Source organism: Leucoraja erinacea, chromosome 5 (assembly GCF_028641065.1).
Source record: "Leucoraja erinacea ecotype New England chromosome 5, Leri_hhj_1, whole genome shotgun sequence".
NCBI lineage: Eukaryota > Metazoa > Chordata > Chondrichthyes > Rajiformes > Rajidae > Leucoraja > Leucoraja erinaceus.
In genome coordinates, this window is record NC_073381.1 from 20,656,571 (window position 1) to 20,681,451 (window position 24,881).

General features: G+C 46.1%; 1 protein-coding gene across 1 annotated transcript; it reads left to right on the forward strand.

The window, feature by feature from the left end:
- The first annotated feature begins 878 nt into the window (after positions 1-878).
- Positions 879-23,765, forward strand: LOC129697021 (cyclic GMP-AMP synthase-like). Its single transcript, XM_055635216.1, has 5 exons — positions 879-1,691; positions 5,864-6,083; positions 12,788-13,054; positions 15,326-15,425; positions 19,766-23,765. The coding sequence occupies exons 1-5, from the start codon at positions 960-962 to the stop codon at positions 20,103-20,105; spliced, it is 1,659 nt and encodes a 552-aa protein (XP_055491191.1). The 5' UTR covers positions 879-959; the 3' UTR covers positions 20,106-23,765.
- The last annotated feature ends 1,116 nt before the right edge of the window (positions 23,766-24,881 follow it).

A 24,881-nucleotide genomic window follows, 5' to 3' on the forward strand; every position in this document is an offset into this window, starting at 1 on the left:
AGGAGTAGGCCATTCGGCCCTTCGAGCCTGCACCGCCATGTCAATATGATCATGGCTGATCGCTGAACACATGACGTCCCGAGCTCCGGTGTACCCGCTACGTACATTCTACGTACTTAAGGGGCTGTCCCACTGTACGAGCTAATTCAAGAGCTCTCCCGAGATTTAAAAAAATCAAACTTGTGGTAAGCACGTAGAATGTACATAGCGGGTACGTCGGAGCTCAGGATGTCTCTTAGCAGCTCGTAACGCTAACGGCAGGTACTCGGGGAAACGCGGTAAGCTCCTGAAGACTCGTGAAGATTTTTCAACTCGTTGAAAAATTCTCGTTGAAAAATGGCCACAAAAGCCCCGAGTACCTACGAGTGGCTATTACCGTAATTCTTCAAGTTCGAATCTGGGGAAACTCGGGAGAACTCTTGAATTGGCTCGTACAAGTGGGACAGCCCCATTACCACGAGTTTGATTTTTGTTTAAACTCGGGAGAGCTCTTGGGTAAACTTGTATAGTGGGACAGGCCCTTAAGGCGGGACGTTTTTTCGGCATGTTGAAAAATGTCCACGAGTAAAAAAAATAGCCCCGAGTACCTACGGCTGGCTATTACCGTAAATCTCCAAGTTTGAATCGAGGGGGAAAACTCGGGAGAATTCGTGAGTAACTCAGGAAAGTGGGACATGGGCCGGGCGGGGATTGGGTTGGGAGATGGGGGTCGGTAACGGGAGGGATTTGGATTGGGACGAAGGCAGGTGGATGTGATCGGGGCTACGCGAGGGAGTTGTGTCAGAGCTGGGACTAGGGTGGGGCGGGGTTTTGGACAGGAGGCGGGGATGCAGGTTGGGGGCGGGCATAAGGGGAGGGAATCGGTTTTGCCGCCTTACAGGATATCACTTGCTTTGAACCAACCGGCCGGCCGGGTGGACTGGAAGGTGGGGAGCGTTGCTGCACTTTCAGAGCGTGGGATGAGCCAGAAGAAAGCAGCGGTCGGGGCCGGCCACCTGCCAGCGAGAGCTACCCCGGTTCGGCCCGCCAGCTGTGGCAGGACAGCCGGCGGGAAAGCCAAGGGCCAGCGTGGGGGTGGACCGGAGGCGCGGAGCAACTGCGCCAGTGCCAACCCCACCGATGCCCACCACAGCCCCGCACACCTCGGCGAGAAGGATGGAGCCGCTCACAGGGACAGGGGTGACGGGATCACCGGCATCCGCAGGTGTACTGTTGCCAATGAGGTGATTCTCACCAAGGCTGCCCGTGGGAAGGACACAGTTCCCACCAAAGCTGCCCGTGGCAAGGAAGTTAATGCTGGCGACAAGAGGACAGATGCCACCATGGTTGCTGCTGGTGTCAAGGGGAAGAATGCCAACAACACTGCTGATGGCAATGACACCGGTGCCAGGGTGGCTGCTGCTGGCAAGGAAACGGATCATGCCAAGGGAAAACATGCCAACAAAGACGCGAGTGGCAGGAAGACCAAGGCAGCAGCTGCCGCTGGAGACGGTGAGGTCGGCAGAGAGCGAGATTTGAACCAAGTGCTGCGGGCTGTGATTGAAGATCTGCGCATTAGATCGGTTGAGCGATCCCAAGCATCGAGGCGGGTGAACGTTGTAGTGGAACATTTGGTGCGGCAAATCAAACAGGATCCTATTTTTGATTCAATCGACACGTTGACAAGTGGCAGTTACTACGAACGCGTTAAGGTAAAGTCTGTTTGACTACCCATCCGAGGACCGAGCGAAAGTCGCCTTATGGGTGCATTGCTTTTTATTTCTACTTCCGCTGGCTGCGTTTACTTTCATTTCCCGGCGTTCAGGGCAGGGCAGGGCAGGTTTTTACAGTAATTGTTCAACCTGACTGGCAGGTGCTGCAATGCTGGCCTAGCAGGTTAGAATGCTCGGTTTGCGGATGCTTGTAACAAGTCAAGAGAGTTTATTGTCATGTGTCCCAAATGTGACAATGAAATTCTTGCTTGCTGCAGCACAACAGAATATTGTAAGCATAAATACAGAACAGCGCAGTGTGTCTATATAGCATAGACCACATATATACACATAAATAAACAGATAAAGTGCAATAGGTTGCCATAGTTTGGAGTTTGTTTGATGGCGAGTTTAATAGCCTGATGGCTGTGGGGAAGAAGCTGTTCCTGAACCTGGATGTACCAGATTTCAGGCTCCTGTACCTTCTACCTGATGGCAGCGGAGAGATGAGTGCATGGCCAGGATGGTGTGGGTCCTTGATGATGTTGGCAGCCTTTTTGAGGCAGCGACTGCGATAGATCACTTCGATGGTGGGGAGGTCAGAGCTGATGATGGACTGGGCAGTGGTCACAACTTGCTGCATTCTTTTCCGCTCCTGGACGCTCAAGTTGCAGAACCAAGCCACGATGCAACCAGTCAGCATGCTCTCTACTGTGCACCTGTAGAAGTTTGAGAGAATCCTCTTTGACATACCGACTCTCTGTAATCTTCTCAGGAAGTAGAGGCGCTGATGTGCTTTCTTTATAATTGCATCAGTGTGCTGAGACCAGGAAAGATCTTCGGAAATATGCACGCCCAGGAATTTGAAGCTCTTGACCCTTTCCACCATCGTCCTGTTGATATAAACAGGATTGTAGGTCCTGATCCTACCCCTTCCAAAGTCCACAATCAGTTCCTTGGTTTTGCTGGTGTTAAGAGACAGGTTATTGTGCTGAGACATTCACCACCAAGTTCACAAGAATAGATAGACACTATTCATAGATAGACAATCTGAAGGAAAGGTTCTCGACCCAAAACCTCACCCATTCCTTCTCTCCAGAGATGCTGCCTGTCCGCTGAGCTACTCCAGCATTTTGTGTGTCTCTTTAGTTTAAACTAGCATCTACAGCTCCTTTCTACAAAGTTCACAAGAAGTGTCTACATGGGCTTCTGGTATATTTTGTCTTTTGGAGAATCCAGAACAATTCCGCCCCAGGGCATCTGTCATTCTGCCTAAGGTCAGTCCAAATGATGGCAGGTTCTGATGGGATGTCAGCATTAGCCATCCATCGCTGATGGGGACAGTATGTTTGAGCAAAGTACTATGTGGGCCTTTATGGTGAGAGGTGTAACACCAATCGGGTTATACTAGTGAGGGATTTTAACTTCGCCAATATTCACTGCATCGATCTTAAAGTCAGGCGCTTAGTTGGGGCGGAACTTGTAAAGTGCACCTAGGAAATATTTTTGAGACCTTACATGAATTATTTGACTAGAAGCTCTACTGAACTTAATAACAGGAAATAAAACCGGGCAGATGGAGGAAATGCCATTTGGGGACAATTTTGAGGACATAGACTAGGCGACCGTTTTGCCGAACACCGTTCAGAAGGATGTAGGCCAAAGGCACGCAGTTGGGATGAATGTAGATGGGGAATATTGGTCGGCGTGGACAAGTTCAATGCTGAACGGCCTGTTTCCGCACTGTATATCTCATCTGGCATCTCGTTCCAGAAACACACCACATGTGATAAAGATACCCCTCGGGTTCCTATTAAATCTTCCACCTCACCCGAAGCATATGTCCTCTAGTTTTTGGTTGCCCTACTCTGGATAAATGACTGTGTATTTACCCCTTCTATTGCTCTCATGATCTTATACACCTCTATAAGATTACCCCTCATCCTCGTGCACTCCAACGTATAAACTCCTAGCCTGCCCAACCTCTCTAGCACAGGCCCTCAAATTCTGGCAACAACCAGGTAAATCTTCTCTGCACTCTTTCCTGCTTAAGCACATCCTTCCTTTTGTAGGGTGACTGAAAATGAACATTAAATACAGCCTCACCAACTATAACATAACATCCCAACTTCTATACTCAGTGCCTTGACAGATGCAGTGCAATATACTGAAAGCCTTCTTGAACACCCTATCAAACCTGTGACTCTTTCAAGGAACTATGTACCTGCATGCACAATCCCTTTGTTCTACAGCGCCCACCCCTAGGGTCCTGCCATTTACTAAGAAGATCCTGCCCTGGTTTGATTTCCCAAAATGCAATACCTCACACTTGCTGACATTAAAATCATTAGCCATTCCGCAGCCTACTTGCCCAACTGATCAAGATCCTGCTGTAATTTTTGATAACCATCTTCCCCACCTGCAACACCACCCATTTCAAATGTAATCTGCAAACTTACTAATCATGCCTTGCATATTCTCATCCAAAATGCAGAGTGATACATTTTGGAAGCAAATCAGGGCTGGACTAGATGCGGGAAGGATATATCTGATGGTGTGGAATTCAGAAAAGTCAGTTGATGGAAAATTCATTAACTATATACAAGTAGAATTTAGATAATTACTCGCCTGAAGCATGCAAGGGATGTGCAGAGGAAGCAGGAACACAAAATTGAATGTGGGCAATCCTTTGTGATCACATTGAATTATGAAACAAGCTCATTTCTATTGGATTTCTACCTAGGAACTTGGTTCGAAGGAACAAGTTTGAATTCTTTAAGGGGCAGCTGGGGAATTTCAGGCAATTAAATAAAAATCTGCAAATAGAGAAATATCTAGTTTCAGTAGTATTACCAGGAAACCACTCAAATAATCATCAAAACCAGACTGATTCCTGGGATGTCAGGACTTTCATATGAAGAAAGACTGGATAGACTCGGCTTATACTCGCAAGAATTTAGGAGATTGAGGGGCGGTCTTATAGAAACTTACAAAATTCTTAAGGGGTTGGACAGGATAGATGCAGGAAGATTGTTCCCGATGTTGGGGAAGTCCAGAACAAGGGGTCATAGATGAGAAAAACATTTTTCACACAGAGAGTGATGAATCTCTGGAACTCTCTGCCGCAGAGGGTAGTTGAGGCCAGTTCTTTGGCTATATTTAAGAGGGAGTTAGATGTGGCCCTTGTGGCTAAAGGGATCAGGGGGTATGGAGAGAAGGCAGGTACAGTATACTGAGTTGGATGATCAGCCATGATCATATTGAATGGCAGTGCAGGCTCGAAGAGGCCGGATGGCCTACTCCTGCACCTAGTTTCTATGTATCTAAAACCTATCCACTTCACTAATGTCCTTGAAGGAAGGAGATCTGCGATCCTTGCCCGGCTTGGCCCACACGTGACTCCAGTTCCACAGCAATGTGGTTGGTTATTAGCAACCTTCTCAGTTTTGGAACCACTTGGCATGTACAATAAATTCCGGCTTTGCCAGGGGTATCCATGTCCATGAATGATGTCCTGCATTGCAAAACAATTGATCAGTATCTTGGTCTGTCATATGCTGTTTCATTGTGCTGTGAAAATTCCAAGGGCAGGAAAATAACTAAGAGATTAATTAAGACGGGGAAAATAGACTATGAAAGGAATTTTAGCGAACAACATAAAAACTAATAGTAAGAGTTTTTATAGCTATATAAAAGAAAAAGGGTGGCTAAGGTGAACGTTGGTCCATTGGAGGGTGAGACTGGAGAGTCTGGTGGTAGGAGGAACCAACCCTAGTAACACCCCTCTCTCTCTCTCTTCCCCCCCCCCCCCCCATGAGCATTGCATCCTTTGTCTCAAGCTAAGCCACTGGGGAAAGCAGGTGGTATAGGTAGATGAACAGCAGACTTGAGTCATGCAGAGGGAACATAGAGTAATAGGGTGATACGGTGTGGGAAAAGGCCCTTTGGCCCTACTTGCGCACACCGGCCAACATGTCCCAGCTAAACGAGTCCCACCTGCCAGCATTTGGTCCATATCCCTCCAAACCTGTCCTATCCAAGTTCAGAGGTAAGGGGGCAAAGTGTTTGGAAAATTCGATTTGAAGACTGAATTCAGATGATTTGTTAAAGGCAAAAGCCTGCAGGATGAAAGGTGATGTTTCGTGTTAACATTTAATTTCTGGTCTCTGCAGATTTTTGAACCAAATGAATTTGATATAATGATCACAGTCCCTGTGGAGAGAGTCGCGTGTCAAGAGGTGGACATCGAAGGTGCTTTCTACTGTATTGGATTTAAGAGATGCCCACGTGACAACCTTCTCAATCGGTTTGTTTGTGACGGACTGCTGTCAGCCGAAAAAATGCTTTGCCACCTCAGGAAACTCATAATAGATGCAGTAAAATTATTGCCAGGTCAGTATGCAGATATATCATTTACACGGTACTACATTGCAAGGCAACTTTCCACATGGTAAATGGATCAATTTGTTTCTGGACAAAACAACATGGTGCTGTACTGTGGTGACATTTTGACAGTACAGGTGCACAACCTTTTATCCGAAGTTCCAAATAACGAAAACCTCCAAATAGCGACATTTTTTCAGTCCTTGAAGAAAGGTCCTTGAAAACATTCACCGAGGGCAAGGCCCGCAGAGGTGACAGCGGAAACCTCCGGTAGGCTGGTCTACTCTTTCGAGTTTTAGAAGAAAGAGGCGAACTAAATCCCCATTCATAAAAGCCTTGAAGGTGGAGGGTATATTGCAATGATCGGGGAGGGTTAATAATTGACAATCTGCAGAATAGGGGGGCTGCCTGCCCGCTGAGTTAAAAAGTTCCCCCATGGTAGACTCACGATACACAGTGTATCGTGAGTCTTGCATGAGAACTTTTTAACTCAGTGGGCAGGCAGCAGCAAATTGTCTAGGTATGGTTAGTATCACCCCACCTACACCCCTCTGCTTCCCGATTTTTTTCCCGAATTGGACATGTGTGTGACCCCTTCCCTCCCCTCTCCAGCTCACCGCCCATTGCACCGGCGCGGGGGCTTTTGTTCTGTCTTCACGTCGGAGCTAGTGCCAGTCACCGGAGACGTCAGGACCAACGGGCGAACACCGTCCCCCCAGGCCCACTGGCAAGCACGGAGATCCCAGAGACCCACACCAGCAGCAATGTTTCTATATACTCTCAATTTACAGAGGAACACGCTCCCCGTAGAAACAGAATTCTGAGGGGTGTGCAAAGTGCGTCTTGGTCCTTGAGGTTGCGGACAAGGGGTCGCAGCTTCGGGCTGTGATCGTCTCCGGCCACCCCCCTGTACAGGAGCTGAGACTGGGAACTGTGGGGTTGTTTGCAGTTGCAGAGGGAGGGGGCAAGGGCGGTACAGTTCCCAGTCTCAGCTCCTGTACAGGGGGGTGGCCGAAGACGTCAGGACCACCAGAAGCCGCTCCCTGATGGGCCGCTATGGCGACAAGTGGCAGTTGGCCCACAGCCCGAGCTGCGCCCCCCTCATCGGGGCACCGACCCCCAGGCCCACTGCAAAGCACGGAGATAATCTGCCAGATCAGCAACTCCTTGCCCAGCCCCACTCCAAACTCCAGAGGAACCCGGGTTTGGATGAGGGGCTGGACAGATGCAGGGGCTACCTGATGGTGGGAAAAGTCAGTTGATGAACTGCCACTTGTCGCTAGAATTTAGATAATGTACTCGGCCCTCAGGAAGCGGATTCCTCTGGAGTTGGAGGGACAGGGAGACACAGCGGCTTTTTGAGAATGGTGGGCAATCACTTCCAAAGTTCTGCCCACACAGTCGGTACACCTCTCCTACACTTGTCTCCCGCACTAAGATTATCTCGCAGAGAATGATCCCAGCCTAACCCTCCCTATTCTCTCCTATTCTGCAAGAAAAACTACATTGAAGACTCAAACTCGCGATCGAGTAACTGCCGGGATCGAGGCGCAAACTTGCGACCTTGCGGATATGAGCCGAGCACTCTACCACTACGCTAAAAATCTTCCATTCCGAAAGCCGAAAAATTCTGAATTACGAAAAGTGTCTGGTCCCAAGGCTTTCGGATAAAAGGTTGTGCACCTGTAGTACAACAGGACAGGATCAAATATAACAGCTCTGAACTTATTTGGATAAAAGGAACAGCACAGATCAATGCCATATCTGACAAGCTGCTGGTCCATTTAAATGGATTAGTGCTGTTGCGATCTTCCAATGGCAATGGAGCTACCGTGGGATGCAAGGGAATCCCCAACCTTGCGGAGGATCGCACTTAGTGCAGTGCCAGGACATACCGGGAAAGCCTCCAATGTGTCTGGAAATATAGCCGACGTGTCCACGAGTAAGACTGAAGCGCAGGAGACTTACTCCTCCCCTCCTTCCACCTACTCCCCCCTTCTGACCATCCTACTGGGCAATGCACAGTTGCCAGAAACATAGAAAATAGGTGCAGCCGTAGGCTATTCAGCCCTTCAAGGCAGCACCGGGATTCAACATGATCATGGCTGACCATCCAAAATCAGAAAATAAAGTTGAGGACTTAAGGGCGGGCTGCTTTATCAAAGAGAGATGAGGGAATGTTGTGTGCTCTGTTTCACAGAGACATGGCCCACATCCAGCTCCCCAGACTCAGCTCGCCAGCCCAAAGGTTTCTCCATTCATCGCATGGACCAAACCGAAGCATCGGGAAAGGGAGAGGCAGAGGCGTCTGCCTCGTGCTAAACTCTTCGTGGTGGTCAGATGTAGCGGTCTTGTCTAACTCGTGCTCTCCACACCTGGAACTCCTGGTGGTGAAGTGCCGTCCCCCTTCTAAGTCCCGAGGAACTTCACCTACATCATCATGACCACAGTCTAACCTCCTGCCCCAGGCAACCATTCATTTAGCACCGGAGGAACTGCACGCCGTGGTGACAGCGTACCCTGAGGCCTTTCTTATGTAGCCGCGGACATTCAGCAAGGCCAATTTGAAGAAATCCCTTCCAAACTGCTACCATCTCGTGTCCTGCAGCACCAGAGAATAAACAGCTTTTGACCTTCGATGTCCATCTCTTGCTATTCCACCATCAAAGATGCTTATCACTCTATCCCTTGTCCTCACTTTGAAAAATCCAACCATCTGGCTGTGCTCCTTCTTCCTGCAGATAGGCAGCAACTGAAGAGCGCAGCTCCAGTGGTGAAGACTAAACAGAGCTGGTCGGGGGAAGGAACAACTCTGGGATTTTCTTCGTTCTTGGTTTCTTGGTCCTCCAAAATATTCCAAATGGAATTTAAACAACAGGTGGTGAAGGGAGGGCTTAAGCCAGAAAGGGTTATTGGGAAGAAAGAGCTACTTTAAATTTAGTTGCATCTGGTTGGGTAACTATAGTTGGGTGGAGATTATTCCATGCTTTAATTGTGCGGGGGAAGAACAAATTGCTGTACACATCCGTCTTTGTAGCTGGGATCACAAATTGGATCGAATGCCCTCGTCTGCTCCTAATTGGTTTGGGTTTGGTGTAGGTCTTGTAGTCTTGTCGAGCTGACCATTTAACATTTTGTAAAAACAGGTCAAACGGTGAGCTTCACGTCTGTCTTGGAGAGGGTTCCACCCCAGATAATTCAGATTTGAGTCAGTAGACTGGGCAATCTTCAAGGACTGGGCAATGTACCTGAATTTATACACCAAGTTGTTACCGACTTGATAAGAAAATGTGTTGGAGAAGTGTGTTCCCATGAAAACCCATCCGAGTGTTCCCCACCGGAGACCTTAGATGAACAATGAGGTCCGCAATCTATCTGAGGGCCAGACGACCAGTGACACAGATTCATACCAGAAGTCCAGATACGACCTCGATAAGGCAATCAAAAAGGCTAAAAGGCACGTTCGCTCTAAGTTGGAGGATGAGACGGACATTCGGCAGCTGTGGCAGGGGTTGCACCTCATCACCTCCTGCCAGGCAAATCCAGGGGGCAGCTCGAGTGACAGCGAGGCATCACTACCAGGCAAGCTCAATGCCTTCTATGCACGCTTCGAAAAGAAGAAAGGAAGATAACAGGAAGTCAACAAAATAGAGAGAGTACAGAGGAGATTTACTAGAATGTTGCCTGGGTTTCAACAACTAAGTTACAGAGATAGGTTGAATAAGTTAGGTCTTTATTCTCTGGAGCGCAGACAGGTTAATAGGGGGGGCTATTGATCAAGAGGTCTTTAAAATGATGAGAGGGATAGACAGAAGATGATGTGTGGACAAGCTTTACCCTTTGAGAATAGGGAAGATTCAAACAAGAGGACATGACTTCAAAATTAAGGGACAGAAGTTTAGGGGTAATATGAGGGGGAACTTCTTTACTCAGAGAGTGGTAGCGGTGTGGAATGAGCTTCCAGTGGAAGTGGTGGAGGCAGGTTCATTGGTATCATTTAAAAATAAATTGGATAGACATATGGATGAGAAGGGAATGGAGGGTTATGGTATGAGTGCAGGCAGGTGGGACTAGGGAAAAAAAGTTGTTCGGCACGGACTTGTAGGGCCGAGGTGGCCTGTTTCCGTGCTGTAATTGTTATATGGTTATATGGTTATAAGATGTGCCTTCTTGGGGGCCCCCTACCCCTGATGGTATTCCAATCTCAGTCACCAAGGCCGACATCAGAAGATTCTACAGGAATCCTCGGAAAGTGCCTGGACCTGATGTTGTACCTGGTTGTGTTCCCCAAACCTGCGCGGACCAACCGACTGGAGTTTTTGCGGACATCTTGTAACCTCTCGTTACTTCTTCTTGTGTTTGGCGTGCACAGCCTAAAGTTGTAAGACAAGTTGTTCTGTTTTTGCACGCCAGGTTGATTGCATTCGTCAAAACAGGGTGGACCACGTGAAGGTTGCAATCTCGCACCTCCGCTCACTACTGAGGTCTGAGGTTCCCATCTGCTTTAAAAGGGCATCAATAATCCCAGTGCCCAAGAAGAGTAAGGTGAATGTCTTAACGGCTACAGACTGTCAGTAATGGCCATAGTGATGAAGTGCTTGAGAGGTTGGTTATGGCACATATCAACTCCTACCTTAGTAAGAATCTAAACCCACTTCAATTTGTCTACTGCCACAATAAATCAATGGAGATGCAATCGCACTGACTCCCCACTGGACCACCTGGACAATAAAAACACACGTCAGGCTGTTTAAGAAGGAACTGCAGATGCTGGAAAATCGAAGGTACACAAAAATGCTGGAGAAACTCAGCGGGTGAAGCAGCATCTATGGAGCGAAGGAAATAGGCAACGTTTCGGGCCGAAACCCTTCTTCAGATGTCAGGTTGTTGTTCATTGACTACAGTTTGGAGTTCAACAACATTATCCCTCCAAATAATACCAAGCTCAAGGAATTGGATCTCTGTGCATCCCTTTGGAATTAGATTCTCGACTTCCTCATCAACAAAACTCAATCGGTACGAATTGGCAACAGCACTTCCTCCTCAATAATGATTAGCACAGGGGCACCTCAAGGCTGTGTGCCCAGTTCCCTGCTCTACTCACTTTATACTCATGACTGTGTAGCTGGACACAGTTCTAACTCCATTGTTAAATTTGCTGACAACAGAAGACCGGAGAGCCGATGAGGAGGGAGCCATTCGCAACGACCGTTGCGAGGAGTAGACTAATAGGAGGGGTTTTGCCTCCAGCACCTTCACCCCCAGGACACCTCCTCCTGGTTGGGCGAGGAAAGGGACGCCGGTTTGTGGGCAGAAGCGGCCAAGGGTGACGGAGGAGGCCCTGCAGCAACGTGGAGCTTACCAGGTATGGGAGCTGATCGAGTACATCAAGTGTGTGCACCAGATTTTGGTCTTCACGTATAAGACACCAAAATACGATGACTTCTGCATGTTTGATCTTTGCAAAGAGAATTTTGTTGAGTTGTGCACACATGACAATAAAGCACCATTGGTTGTACGATGGACTTGGGGACTTTGTTTTATTTTACACCATGATTGTGTTTTTTTTAATTTATTGAAGTTTTGTTTATTTATTATGTTATCTACTTGAACTGTGTTTACAGTCTTGTAACGCTGCTGCAAGTAAGAATTTCATTGTTCTGTTTTGGTACATGTGACAATTAAACGGTCTTGACTTGATAACTGTCCTATTTGGTACTTCATCCAGGAGGTTAGAGGTTGCATGTAATCCAGCCGATGGCAACCACACCAATCCTATCCGTACGTGAGGGATGGGAGCGTTAGTGGTGAGAAGAGGCTCGGATTCATGAGTGGGAATCCTTGCTGATCTTCCCCTTTCTGAACCTTGGAATGACCCTGGGTCCACAGCCAGGCCGGGATCTGTAAATGTGATGCATGCCAATGGTTCTGCTCTGGACCTCCCCATCATGCAAGTACTTAATACAGAGCTGGCCTGCTGCTTTTACTATTTTTCTCTGCCATGCAATGGTCGAGCAAAGCATAGTGAAAAAGCTGGAGCTTTCAGATCTGAGACCGACCATCTTGTTGGGTCTAACATTGTGGAGGAAAAGATGGTAAATCTGGATGAGAATCTAATTAACTGTGATCAAGTAGATTGTGGAAAGCACACACCAGCCCCAGTCCATTATAGTGATAAAGCTTTACAGTAGTGAGATATGCCCTTCAGACCACCATCTGCACTAACCACCAATTGCCTTGCTATTTTAATCCTATTTTATTCTCCTCATATTTTCATCAACTCCACCCCTTCCTCCCAGATTCTACTACTCACCGATACACAAGGGTCAATCTACAGTCGCCAATTAGCCTGCCAACTTGCATGTCTGTGTTGTGTGGGAATGAGCGCAGGAGAAACTCATGTGGTCACGTGGAGAACACGCAAACTCCGCACTGACAGCACTGGAGGTCAGGATTGAACACGAGTCTCTGGTGCAGTGAGGCAATGGCTCCACCAGCCGAGCCACTGCGCTGCCAAATGCCCAAAGGAACAGTATGCTGACCAGTGCCATTAATGGTCCCTTCATGGCTTTGCTGCCTCCTGGTGATCAGAGTGAAGGAGTCCTGGTGCTGAGTAAGTGCGCTTCACACCTGGATCCTTTGTTCTCGGCTCATCTCATGGCTGCAGTTATCAACAGATAGAGACGTTTACACCATTGTGTCATTTTTCACAGATTCCAACGTGAAAGTGTTAAGGAAGAAACCAGGAAGCCCAGCTGTGACGCTGGAGATAGGGGGAGACGGTGTGCTCATCTCGCTGGACATGGTGTTGGCTTTGAAGGTGAAACAGAGCTGGCCCGGCAGCACCATCAACGGGCTGAAGATTGAAGAGTGGTTGGGAACAAAGGTCAGGACTGATTTCAGACGGAAGCATTTTTACCTGGTGCCAAAACAGCAGCCGCTTGAGACCACAGAAGGAGCCCAAGCTTTGTCAAAGAAAGGTGCGTTATCACTTCCATTTAAAGAACAAATGCATGAGCAGAATATGAAGGCATATATGCCACATTCACTGGAGAAAATCTTGCAAACATGCATTACCAAGGAGCCAAATGATGTAACAAATGACATAAATCTGATTTGTGACAACGGTGTCTATCCCATCTTGTTTTTCCATCGTCTCCATATTATCCAAGATGGCTAACCGCACCCTCCTCTTCCTTGGATTACCAATGTCAATGCCCTGCCCAGTCATTGTTCAAGCATCCACAGTACAAAAACAACATAAGCTGGATGCTGGAAATCTGAAGTAAAACCATAAAATGCTGGACATGTTCTATAGGACATGGGACTGGGGTAAGATGTTAACAGAGGAAATGTTTCATATCAATGAATTGTCATCCGAGGTCTGCTAGAGTGTAAGAATTGAGTTTGATCCATTCCTGTCCCTAAGTCTGATTTTGCAACTTACAACTCAGATAATCAGTAGCTAATCAGTAGCATTATTGAGATTATGCATTTTACTTCCAGCCCTTCCATCATTATAAATAATTGAAACTACGGTCAAATCACAGATCCCTCAATTAAGCTGATACGACTGCAGCCTCAATCGTTGATGCTGTTTGGTCGACATCCTCAATGTGCCCTGCAGCAGTCAGCCCATCAGCTCCTGATGAGCCAGTGAGGCCCAGGCATGTGGTGTTATGTATCATTCAAGAGTCCACAGTGTTTTATCGTTGTATGTCCCAGATAGAACAATGACATTCTTACTTGCGGCAGCACAACAGAATATGTAAACTGCACCATGTACCATCCCTACTTCTGTCTCCATCTTTATCTCATCACATTTGCCTAAATTGTTAGCTTCCACAAGGACCTGTCTCCAATAACTTCATGAGGTACCAGTCTAATGTTGCTCATCAAAGGAAGAGAGTCTTCGTCACATTTCTTTAAAGAACAAATAGAATCCACGATGGCTCTGTTGACCACCCTTAATACCCCACATCCTCAAAGAATTTGAGCAAGATTGTCAACTGTGAGTTAGCTTACATGAAACTCTGTTGACCAAGTTTAATTTTACTCAGTTTTCCTAAATGATAGGTTGTTTCCTCTTTGATGTCTAATTCTGGCATCTTGCTGACAATAATAATGCTAGCTATTCCAGTGTTTTGGAATGGGAGTTTCCAGTCTCAGTAACTCACAGAATGATGGAAATGGGCCGTTCTGCCCTTCTGAGTATGTGCTGTTGATCAAAGAACCACATGTTATTCCCTTTAATTCATTACTACCCTGCTGTTGTGAACCCAGCTCCATCCCTCTCCTTGATATTGAAGTGGATTATTTGCAGCCTGGATGACATGCCACCTGCTTCGAAACATTTGTCCATGCACCGCTATTTTTTTTACTCCATTAATTACTTGTCTCTGCTCATCTCAGCTACTCTGTGCTGAAACCCTTATCCTCATCTTTGTTCTCATCAGGCATGGACACCCAATCTGTATAATCTAGAGGTCATATAAAACGGAATCCCATTTACCCATGGATCTTGCAATAGTTGGATGAAATTGACTCCCAGTCAAACAGCCCCTTCATGTTAAAATTCTCTGCCTTGTTTTCAAATCATTCCATGGTTTCATGCTTCCTTAACTATAATATCTTCCATCCCGCCAATACGCCTGTGCTCCTCCACATCTGATCGTCCCCAGATTTAATTATTCTGCCGTGTTTTCCTCTTTTAAGATGCTCTTTGCAATTTAACTTCTGCAGAGCTTTTGGCTATTTACTGTTGACGGTTCCATGTCAAATTTAGTTTGATATCCATGCTCTGAAATACCGTAGACCATTTTGCTGCATTAAAGGCACCCTATAAATAGATTCTTGTTATATACAATGGCCAAACTCCTTGTCCACAGAATATGACAATGCATTCCACAAGAATTAGCTAAGTATTGGGTTATGACGTGCTGGGATTTCTTCTACCTCCTCCTGTGATGTTGGGCGAAAGCCAGGCACACATGCAGACATAGTTTCTGCAACATGTTTGTAAACACCATGGCAATGTGAAGCCGAATGCCCAAGGAAGGCCACCACACAAATGTTCCCCCAAAACGCTGGAGCCATTGCTTTTATAAATGGCTCTTGCAAGAACGGGAAGACATGTGGACCTGTTAAACCTGTGGTCTTACAGTGTAGTGAAGTGCGAGAGTGGCACATGGACAGTCGCTGAACACCACAGTCAAGTAACATTTCTTGAGATTTCAACTTCACTTTTGCAGAAATGTGGCGGATCTCATTCTCGCACATTGAGAAGATGATGATCATGAACCATGGCAACATGAAGACTTGCTGTGAGAGCGGCTCATCTAAATGCTGCAGGTTTGTTTCACTGCTTGTAATACACCATGCAATTCTCCAAAGCTGCTGCCTGACCCACTAAGTTACTCCAGCATTTTGCCTACACTGTGCTAAGATATGTTGGTTCCCATTTCCTTAACTTCTTTCCCCCCTCCCCCTCCACAATGGTGCCCCGGTAGAGCTGCTGCCTCACATTGCCGTAGACCCGGGTTCAGTCCTTACCTCAGGGGTTGTCTGACGACGTTTGTACGTTTTCCCTGTGACCACTTGGGTTTTCTCCGGGTGCTCTGGTTTCCTCCCACATTCCAAAGCTGTACAGGTTTGTCGGTTAATAGGCCCCTGCCAATTGTCCCCAGTGTGTAGGATGCGAAAGTGAGATAACATGGAATTAGTGTGTGGGTGATCAATGGTCAGCGTGGACTCGGTGAGCCAAAGGGCCTGTTTCCACACTGTACCTCTAAAAACACCAAGATATTGCTTTGCATGTGTTATTCCTGTGCCCTCTGTTGATGGGGTTGGGAAAAGAGACCCATTAAAACTTGAGTTGTGCATCCAAATGTTAGCCTTGTGCCTTTGATGGTGAAGTCTGACCCTCGTTGAACCTCAATCTCTACACACACCGACTGTGACCAGATGTGGGAATCAGGGTGATTTTATGACCACATGGAGACCTGAGGGACAGTATTTCTGAATGAATTGGAGCAAAACGAATGGAGATGCTGGAAATTGAAACTAAAGCAGGAAATGTATGCTGTCAGCAAGTGAGGCACCATCTGTGGGGAGAGGGACAGGGTGCCATTTTGGTTGAGGACCTCTTATTACATGCAAATAGTGAGAGTGCAGTGGTGGACAGAACTGAGGGAATGTCAGTGATAGAGAGTGCAGATTGAAAGGATGAAGATAACAATCATTTTAAAGTTGGCAGTTACACGCAGAAAGGGAAAAAGCAAAACATATAAATAATGTTGTTCGCATCAACTGATCACATAAGCATCAACATAGAGGTGGTTACCTGAAATTATTACGTAGCTATTAAGGTGCAAGGCTTCAGAATAGGAAGATGAAGTGGTCTTCTTCAAACTTAAGTTGGGCATTGATGGAACGGTGTGGGAGACTGTAGCAGTGGGGCTGGCATGAGTGGGAGACTTTAAGTGACAGGAAACTGTGAGGCCCTTGCAACCGAATGGAAATATCTGCAAAGTGGTGTCTCAAATGCTTTCGGGTTTTTCTCTGCGTTGAAATTATCGTATCATTTGACTTGAACCATAGTGCAGCTTCAATACATTCTGCACGCACACATAGCTGGTGGATCAGTGAAGGGGGAGCTTTGATGGTCTAGTCTGACCCTCATTGAACCTCAAACTCCACACACACTGACTGTGACGAGATATGGGAATCGGGGTGATTTTGCTCCATGTGGATTACAGTGCCTGCTGGGATAAGGGAATCTGGGTGCAGTTGCATAGCTGCAAAACACTGTGCATTTTAAGTAGTACACGTCAGTAAAACACAGTGGCTCTCTGAACAGTTTGTCTCTGTGCCACCAAAACTACCAAGTCGGATGAACCAACAAGTGTCCCACTCAATTTTTGATTACAACTCAAACTGAGCTCTGCCCTGTCGTCTTGAAGTGTAAAGGGGTTAGGAATGCCATCTCAGGTTATCATCAAGCAGAAAAAGCAGCATACCAGAGGACTGGGAGAAATTCAGAGACCAGCAGAGGAGGACAAAGGGCTTAAATAGGAAAGGAAAAATAGATTATGAAAGAAAACTGGCAGGGAACATAAAAACTGACTGCAAACGTTTTTATAGATATGTGAAAAGAAAGAGATTAGTTAAAACAAATGTAGGTCTCTTGCAGTCAGAAACAGGTGAGTTGATCATAGGGAACAAGGATATGGCGGACCAATTGAATAACTACTTTGGTTCCGTCTTCACTAAGGAAGACATAATTAATCTGCTGGAAATAGCAGGGGACCGCGGGTCAAAGGAGTTGGAGGAATTGAGTGAAATCCAGGTTAGTCGGGAAGTGGTGTTGGGTAAATTGAATGGATTAAAGGCCGATAAATCCCCAGGGCCAGATAGGCTGCATCCCAGAGTACTTAAGGAAGTAGCTCCAGAAATAGTGGATGCATTAGTAATAATCTTTCAAAACTCTTTAGATTCTGGAGTAGTTCCTGAGGATTGGCGGGTAGCAAACGTAACCCCACTTTTTAAGAAGGGAGGGAGAGAGAAAACGGGGAATTACAGACCAGTTAGTCTAACATCGGTAGTGGGGAAACTGCTAGAGTCAGTTATTAAAGATGGGATAGCAGCATATTTGGAAAGTGGTGAAATCATTGGACAAAGTCAGCATGGATTTACGAAAGGTAAATCATGTCTGACGAATCTTATAGAAATTTTCGAGGATGTAACTAGTAGCGTGGATAGGGGAGAAACAGTGGATGTGGTGTATCTAGACTTCCAGAAGGCTTTTGACAAGGTCCCACATAAGAGATTAGTATACAAACTTAAAGCACACGGCATTGGGGGTTCAGTATTGATGTGGATAGAGAACTGGCTGGCAAACAGGAAGCAAAGAGTAGGAGTAAACGGGTCCTTTTCACAATGGCGGGCAGTGACTAGTGGGGTACCGCAAGGCTCAGTACTGGGACCCCAGCTATTTACAATATATATTAATGATCTGGATGAGGGAATTGAAGGCAATATCTCCAAGTTTGCGGATGACACCAAGCTGGGGGGCAGTGTTAGCTGTGAGGAGGATGCTAGGAGACTGCAAGGTGACTTGGATAGGCTGGGTGAGTGGGCAAATGTTTGTCAGATGCAGTATAATGTGGATAAATGTGAGGTTATCCATTTTGGTGGCAAAAACAGGAAAGCAGACTTTTATCTAAATGGTGGCCGATTAGGAAAAGGGGAGATGCAGCGAGACCTGGGTGTCATGGTACACCCGTCATTGAAAGTAGGCATGCAGGTGCAGCAGGCAGTGAAGAAAGCGAATGGTATGTTAGCTTTCATAGCAAAAGGATTTGAGTATAGGAGCAGGGAGGTTCTACTGCAGTTGTACAGGGTCTTGGTGAGACCACACCTGGAGTATTGCGTACATTTTTGGTCTCCAAATCTGAGGAAGGACATTCTTGCCATAGAGGGAGTGCAGAGAAGGTTCACCAGACTGATTCCTGGGATGGCAGGACTTTCATATGAAGAAAGACTGGATAGACTCGGCAGGAAGATTGCTCCCGATGTTGGGGAAGTCCAGGACAAGGGGTCACAGCTTAAGGATAAGGGGGAAATACTTTAAAACCGAGATGAGAAAAACTTGAGAGTGGTGAATCTCTGGAACTCTCTGCCACAGAGGGTAGTTGAGGCCAGTTCATTGGCTATATTTAAGAGGGAGTTAGATGTGGCCCTTGTGGCTAAGGGGATCAGGGGGTATGGAGAGAAGGCAGGTATGGGATACTGAGTTGGATGATCAGTCATGATCGTATTGAATGGCGGTGCAGGCTCGAAGGGCCGAATGGCCTACTCCTGCACCTAATTTCTATGTTTCTATTCCTGCTGCAGTGGGCATTCTGGGGTGTGACTTTCACTTTCCTTACAGTTAGATTTTAGTCTTTAGAGCTGCAGCACTTCAGGAAACAGGCCCTTCACCCCACCGAGTCCGTGCTGACCTGCAATCAACCCCTACACTTGCACTATCCTACACACTAGGGACGATTTACAATATTAACAAACCCAATTAGCCTACAAAAAACCTACGTGTCTTTGGAGTGTGGGAGGGAACCGATGAAAACCCACACGGTCACAGGGAGAATGTAAAAAAATCTGTGTGCAGACAACACCCATAGTCAGGATCGAACCCAGATCTCTGACGCTGTTAAGGGCCTGTCCCACGAGCAAGCGACTCCATGCGGCAAGTGCGACCTAACGTGGTCGCTTGAGCCGTACGGCCTCGCGGGGCCGGTCCTAACTCGATCGCCGGAGCCGTATGGAGTTGTGTGGAGCTGGTCCTGACATCGCGCGGGGCTCCGAAAAACTGACCGTGTTAAAAAATTCCGCGCGGCAACAGCCTGCCGGCCCGCAGCCGCCTCGATGCCGTACGCACCGTCTCGACGGGCATACTAAGCGGCTCGATGCCGTTCGTCGCGCGCAAACTTCCCGCGGACTTCGCTCGAACTTCACGTCACTCACTCGACCTCCGCACGGCTCCCGCTTCTGGTTTGTGTCGCGCTCGCCGCATGCAGGCGCATGCTGGTGGGACCAGCCCTGTATGGGGATTATTGAGTATTATTGAGCTTGTGATTCAGGGGAGATGGATAAAAAACCATCACATTGTAATCGAGTTGCTTTTGTTTTCATAGGAAATCCTGTCTGAAGCTTTTGAAGCGCCTCATTGAGAAATTGAAGGAGAAGCATCCTCGCATATTGGCAGATGTCTGCTCCTACCATGCAAAAACAACTCTTTTCCACGCATGTGTCCAGAGACCTAAAGATGAAATGTGGCGTCCTGAAGACCTTGCTGGATGCTTTCTCCAGCTCTTGGACAACTTCACTGATCATCTGAAGAGAGCCAATCTTCCTCATTTCTTCATCCCCACCTACAATCTCTTTGACGGTCGAACATTTGATACAAAAAATAGTATTCGACTGCGTCACTTCATTGAGAATGAGAGGACCAAAAACTTCCCCATCTTTGGGTAAATCTGACTTCAAAATAGTGACAATGATTCTGCTTTTGTCTTGGCAGACCAAGTCGAGAAGGATATTTAATAATCGGTATCCATTCTCTTTGGGTTTTATTAGGACACAAAGCAATGTGAATCTTTTTTTGAAATCCTGGTTAAGTCTTGGTTGAAATATCATGTTGTATTTTAGAATGCAGGTCAATATCTGATTGAGGCTGCAGAGGAGATATAGCAGAATGATAAGATGGGAGACTGACTTGGTTTTATGGAGTCCTTAAAGAGTGATTGTTCCCCTGAATGGAGAAGAAGTTTCTCCGCTGGACCCTGATTTGAGATAATTGGAAAAAGGTCCTGAGGTACAACAGGAAAGTTTTGTGTTTACATATGATGCAAGCTGAAATACACTGCCTGAAAAGATTGTGGGAAAAAGTACATTAACAAGCAGTGCCGGATTTACGTATAAGCTAAACAAGCTATAGCTTAGGGCCCCCACTTTCTAGGGGGCCTCCCGAAAAAATTGATGGGCCTCGAGGTCTAGAGGGGCCTCCGGCCAAGGCAGAACACCTACCGTTCAACTCTGGGCGGCCCCCCTCTCTATCTCTCTCTCTCCATCTCCCCCCGCTATCCGTGTCCAGGCCGCCGGGCTCCGCTCGCTCCTCATCCGCCGGCACGGCAGGCCGCCTTGCACATGCGCACAACCACGGCCAGCACATCATCGGCCGCCCTGCGCATGCGCACTGCAACGGCAACTGGTCGGCGCTGGGCACTTTCTCCCTCGCTTTGAATTGTGGGAGATTTGGCCGCCATGGCTGTCCGGTCGTTGGGGGCCTCACAAGTGGAACAGCTTAGGGCCTCTCTTCATCTAAATCCAGCACTGTTAACACGTCAAAAAGAGAAATGAGTAGATAGTTGACAAGGAGAAATGTACAGCAACAATATTGAGTGGCTGAGTTCTGGTTGCTGCATGACGGGAAGGTTGTGGAGCCTTTGGAGAGAGTCCAGCAGGGGTTTACCAGGATATTGCCTGACTGAGAGGGTATGAGCTACAAGCAGAGGTTGCACAAACTCAGAGCTTCACAGGCTGATAGAAGACTAGATAGAAGTTTACAAATTTATGTGAGGTGTAGACAGTCCTTTTTCCCCAGGTAAAAATGCCAAATGCTAGAAGGTATAGCTTTAAAGTCAGGGGGAAAAGTTCAAATGTAATTTAAGTGCCTTCCTGTTTAATAACTGGTCTATAATTCCGTTTTCTCTCTCCCGCCTTTCTTAAAAAGTGGGATAACATTAGCTACCCTCCAATCCGCAGGAACTGATCCTGAATCTATAGAACATTGGAAAATGATCACCAATGAGTCTATGATTTCCAGAGCCACCTCCTTAAGTACCCTGGGATGCAGACCATCAGGCCCTGGGGATTTATCAGCCTTCAGTCCCATCAGTCTACCCAACACCATTTCCTGCCTAATGTGAATTTCCTTCAGTTCCTCCATCACCCTCGATCCTCTGGCCACTAGTACATCTGGGAGATTGTTTGTGTCCTCCTAGTGTAGACGGATCCAAAGCACCTGATGAACTCGTCTGCCATTTCCTTGTTGCCCATAATAAATTCAGTCTTCAAGGGTTCAATTTTGGCCTTAACTAGTTTTTTCCTCTTCACATATCTAAAGAAGCTTTTACTATCATCCTTTATATTCTTGGCTAGCTTACCTTTGTACCTCACTTTTTCTCCTCATATTGCCTTTTTAGTTTTCTTCTGTTGCTCTTTAACAGTTACACAACCTCTGGCTTCTCGCTTATCTTTGCAATGTTATACTTCTCTTTTCTTTTTATACTGTCCCTGACTTCCCTTGTCAGCCACGGTCGCCCCTTACTCTCCTTGAATCTTTCTTCCTCTTTGGAATGAACTGATCCTTTCAAATTTCTAGCATCTGTAGTTTGTTTCTAATTTTAGACAATGTGTTTAGAGGATGGCATGGAGCAGGCCAGCTAACAGCATCAGAATTGTTGGGTGCAGAGTGGCAAAGGTATGGATGGGAGTTTCAGCACCAGGTGAGCCATGGATCGCCTCACTGACGAAATGGACGAGGCAATAACACAACTTGGAGTCAAATATGACTCCAGCCTCAGAACTACCAGGTGGATGGATGTGTGGCATTGGTAGCAGTGACCAAAGACAATGGTGCGATGGCGTATCATCATTAGAAGAGTGTGAACTTGGTTGAGTGGCTAAATCTATCAATGTTGTTAGCTTGTCCCATTTTAAATTCCACTGCCTACATTTGACGTGGAATCAAGAATGTAATTCTGATATGAAAGGTACACATTATAAATATGTTCACAGTATATTTTATTTCAAGCAAGAGCAGGATGTGTACAGTGGTATATACAATCCTTGCACTATTTATTGCTATCCAAGCTCTTCTACCATTGAAACATCACAACTTTCCATTTCCTATTTACCGGGTAAGTTGCCACAGGCAAAATGTATTTACAGTAGGTATGTTACAAAACCTACCTGAATCGTCATTGGGAATCTGCCCTCAGCCATGTCCGCGATTTTGGCGCTGTTTGGAGGGGGCGGGTTTAAAACGCGATTTTTACTAGGCTATTCTAATCGCAGATGTTCAGCCTAGTAAATCATTAACGAAAAATCGCTGCAAGACCCGGTCGCAAAAGGTATTATTAGTTTTATAGGCCTCGATAATATAGTTATAATAGTTTTAAAATTACTCTCTGATTCCGCAACCTCTCGCAGCCCCAGGGTTTTATAAAGTAAACAATTAAAGGTATGTACCTTATTTTTACATTAAATGGGGCATATATATAACCCTGTAATTAAAGTTATCTATAGCGAGTAGTTCATTTTGGGCTCTTTATATCCCGCAGTATTTTTCTCGGCATTTGAGGGCACTAATCCAGCGCGATGTCAACGTTCTAAACCAGCGCGTTCACATGAACCCACTAGAAAGCCGATTTAAATGGGCATTTATTTACAGCAATTGAACACTAAATTCCTTCCATTTGGCCTATAAATTAATGTAAATTAGATATAAAAATCATGTTATATTGTGAATTATTTGTGAATAATCTTTGGACACTTAGGCTATTTAAAAATGTTAATCTTTCCTTAAGAAATGGGCTTTTGACTATCAAAGATCACAGCTTTTTTGTAATGTCCATTGAAAATCAATAGGGAACAAGATGCTAATTTCCAAGTATGAAAATGGCCATAACTTTTTTAATACTTGAGATATGAAAGTGAATTTGGTGTCAAATTAAACTTATTGTTATGCTTTATCTGATGGGATAAATTGCAGACTTGATTTTTAAAATCTCAAAATTTTGTAACATTGCTATTTACAGGCCCTGCTGCTATTGAACTACATGTTTCCCTTCCCTTTATAAAAAAAATCTTGCTTTCTATTTATTATGCTTTGGGTGTATGATTGGAAATGAAACAAAACTGAAACAATACATAGATCAACTTTGGTTTCACCAGAATATGCTTTTTATACTTTATGCTTTCTACAATGTAACCATCAAAAGGAAAATACTATTTAATCAAAACTTCTGTAATTCTTGGGATGTAGTTGAAGTTCAACTGTTACATGGGCCAATATCTGAATTTCACCGTTCTTTGATTAAAATTTGTACAAAGGAAATATTAATTTAAAATGTCTCTGTAAATGACATTTACGTTAGTGGAAGCACATTTGGAGTATTGTGTGCAGTTCTGGTCATCCGGCTAAAGGCTGTCATAAGGCTGGAAAAGGCACAGGAAAGATTCACCAGGATGTTACCAGGGTTGGAGACTGAGAGGTGTCGGGAGAGGCTTGGACTTTTCCTTGGAGCGTGGGAGGCCAAAGAGTGACCTTATAGAGATTTTTAAAATTACGAGGGGCTCAGAGAAGGTGAATGTCAGACTTTTTCCCAGGGAAGAGGAGTCCAGAACTGGTGGGCAGAATGTTGTGAAAGGGGAAAGATTTAAAAGAGACATGAGGGGCAATGTCTTCAGAGGATGGAAATGAAAGATTTAGAGAAATATGAGCCAAACACAGGAAAACTGGACCAACTCAGTTATAAAATTTGATCAGCGTAGATCAGATCAGCCTAGACCAAAGAACTGTTTCTGTGCTGTATCTGTGTGTGTGTGTGCCAATCTGGTTAATTCCTATCATTTTCCAAATGTTAGGCCAGTTTTCACACACCCTACTCACATTTTTCCCCTGGTGGCGATAAACATCTTCCCGTCACATTTCCACCTATATTTCTGAAGTTATTAATCGTTGAAATTTAAAACAACAGCTAAAACTGCCTTCTCACAGACAGCTTCCAGCCTTCTCACAGTGATGATCTCACAGTGCACCAATCACAATGGGCTCTCAAGCTGGCTGCCAACTGCCACAATGACATCACAGTGAGATTTTGCCAATGGTAACGAGGTTGCTGCCTATCTACCAATATTTGAAGGGGCTGCTCATCAAGTTCTGGTTGCACATCCGGCCCGCCGCTAGCTCTTAACACATTCCGTGCGGTGGACTGTTTACCGGCTTCCGTGGAAGGGCAATTTTAGAGATATAGCGTGGAAACAGGCCCTTTGGCCCATCGAAGTGATGCCCTTATGCACTAGCACTATCCTACACACAGTCTGGACAAATTCAATGAACCTACAATAGGTATGTTACAAAACCTACCTGAATCGCCATTGGGAATCTGCCCTCAGCCAGGCCCGCGATTTTGGCGCTGTTTGGAGGGGGCGGGTTTAAAACGCGATTTTTACTAGGCTGTACTA

What these genes read in the sequence shown, in the direction of transcription:
- LOC129697021 (XM_055635216.1), top strand. Translation starts at nt 960, where the DNA reads ATGAGCCAGAAGAAAGCAGCGGTCGGGGCCGGCCACCTGCCAGCGAGA. An exon ending in GTTACTACGAACGCGTTAAG is followed by an intron (nt 1,692 to 5,863) that starts GTAAAGTCTGTT and finishes TGGTCTCTGCAG; the next exon opens with ATTTTTGAACCAAATGAATT. An exon ending in CCAAGCTTTGTCAAAGAAAG is followed by an intron (nt 13,055 to 15,325) that starts GTGCGTTATCAC and finishes TCACTTTTGCAG; the next exon opens with AAATGTGGCGGATCTCATTC.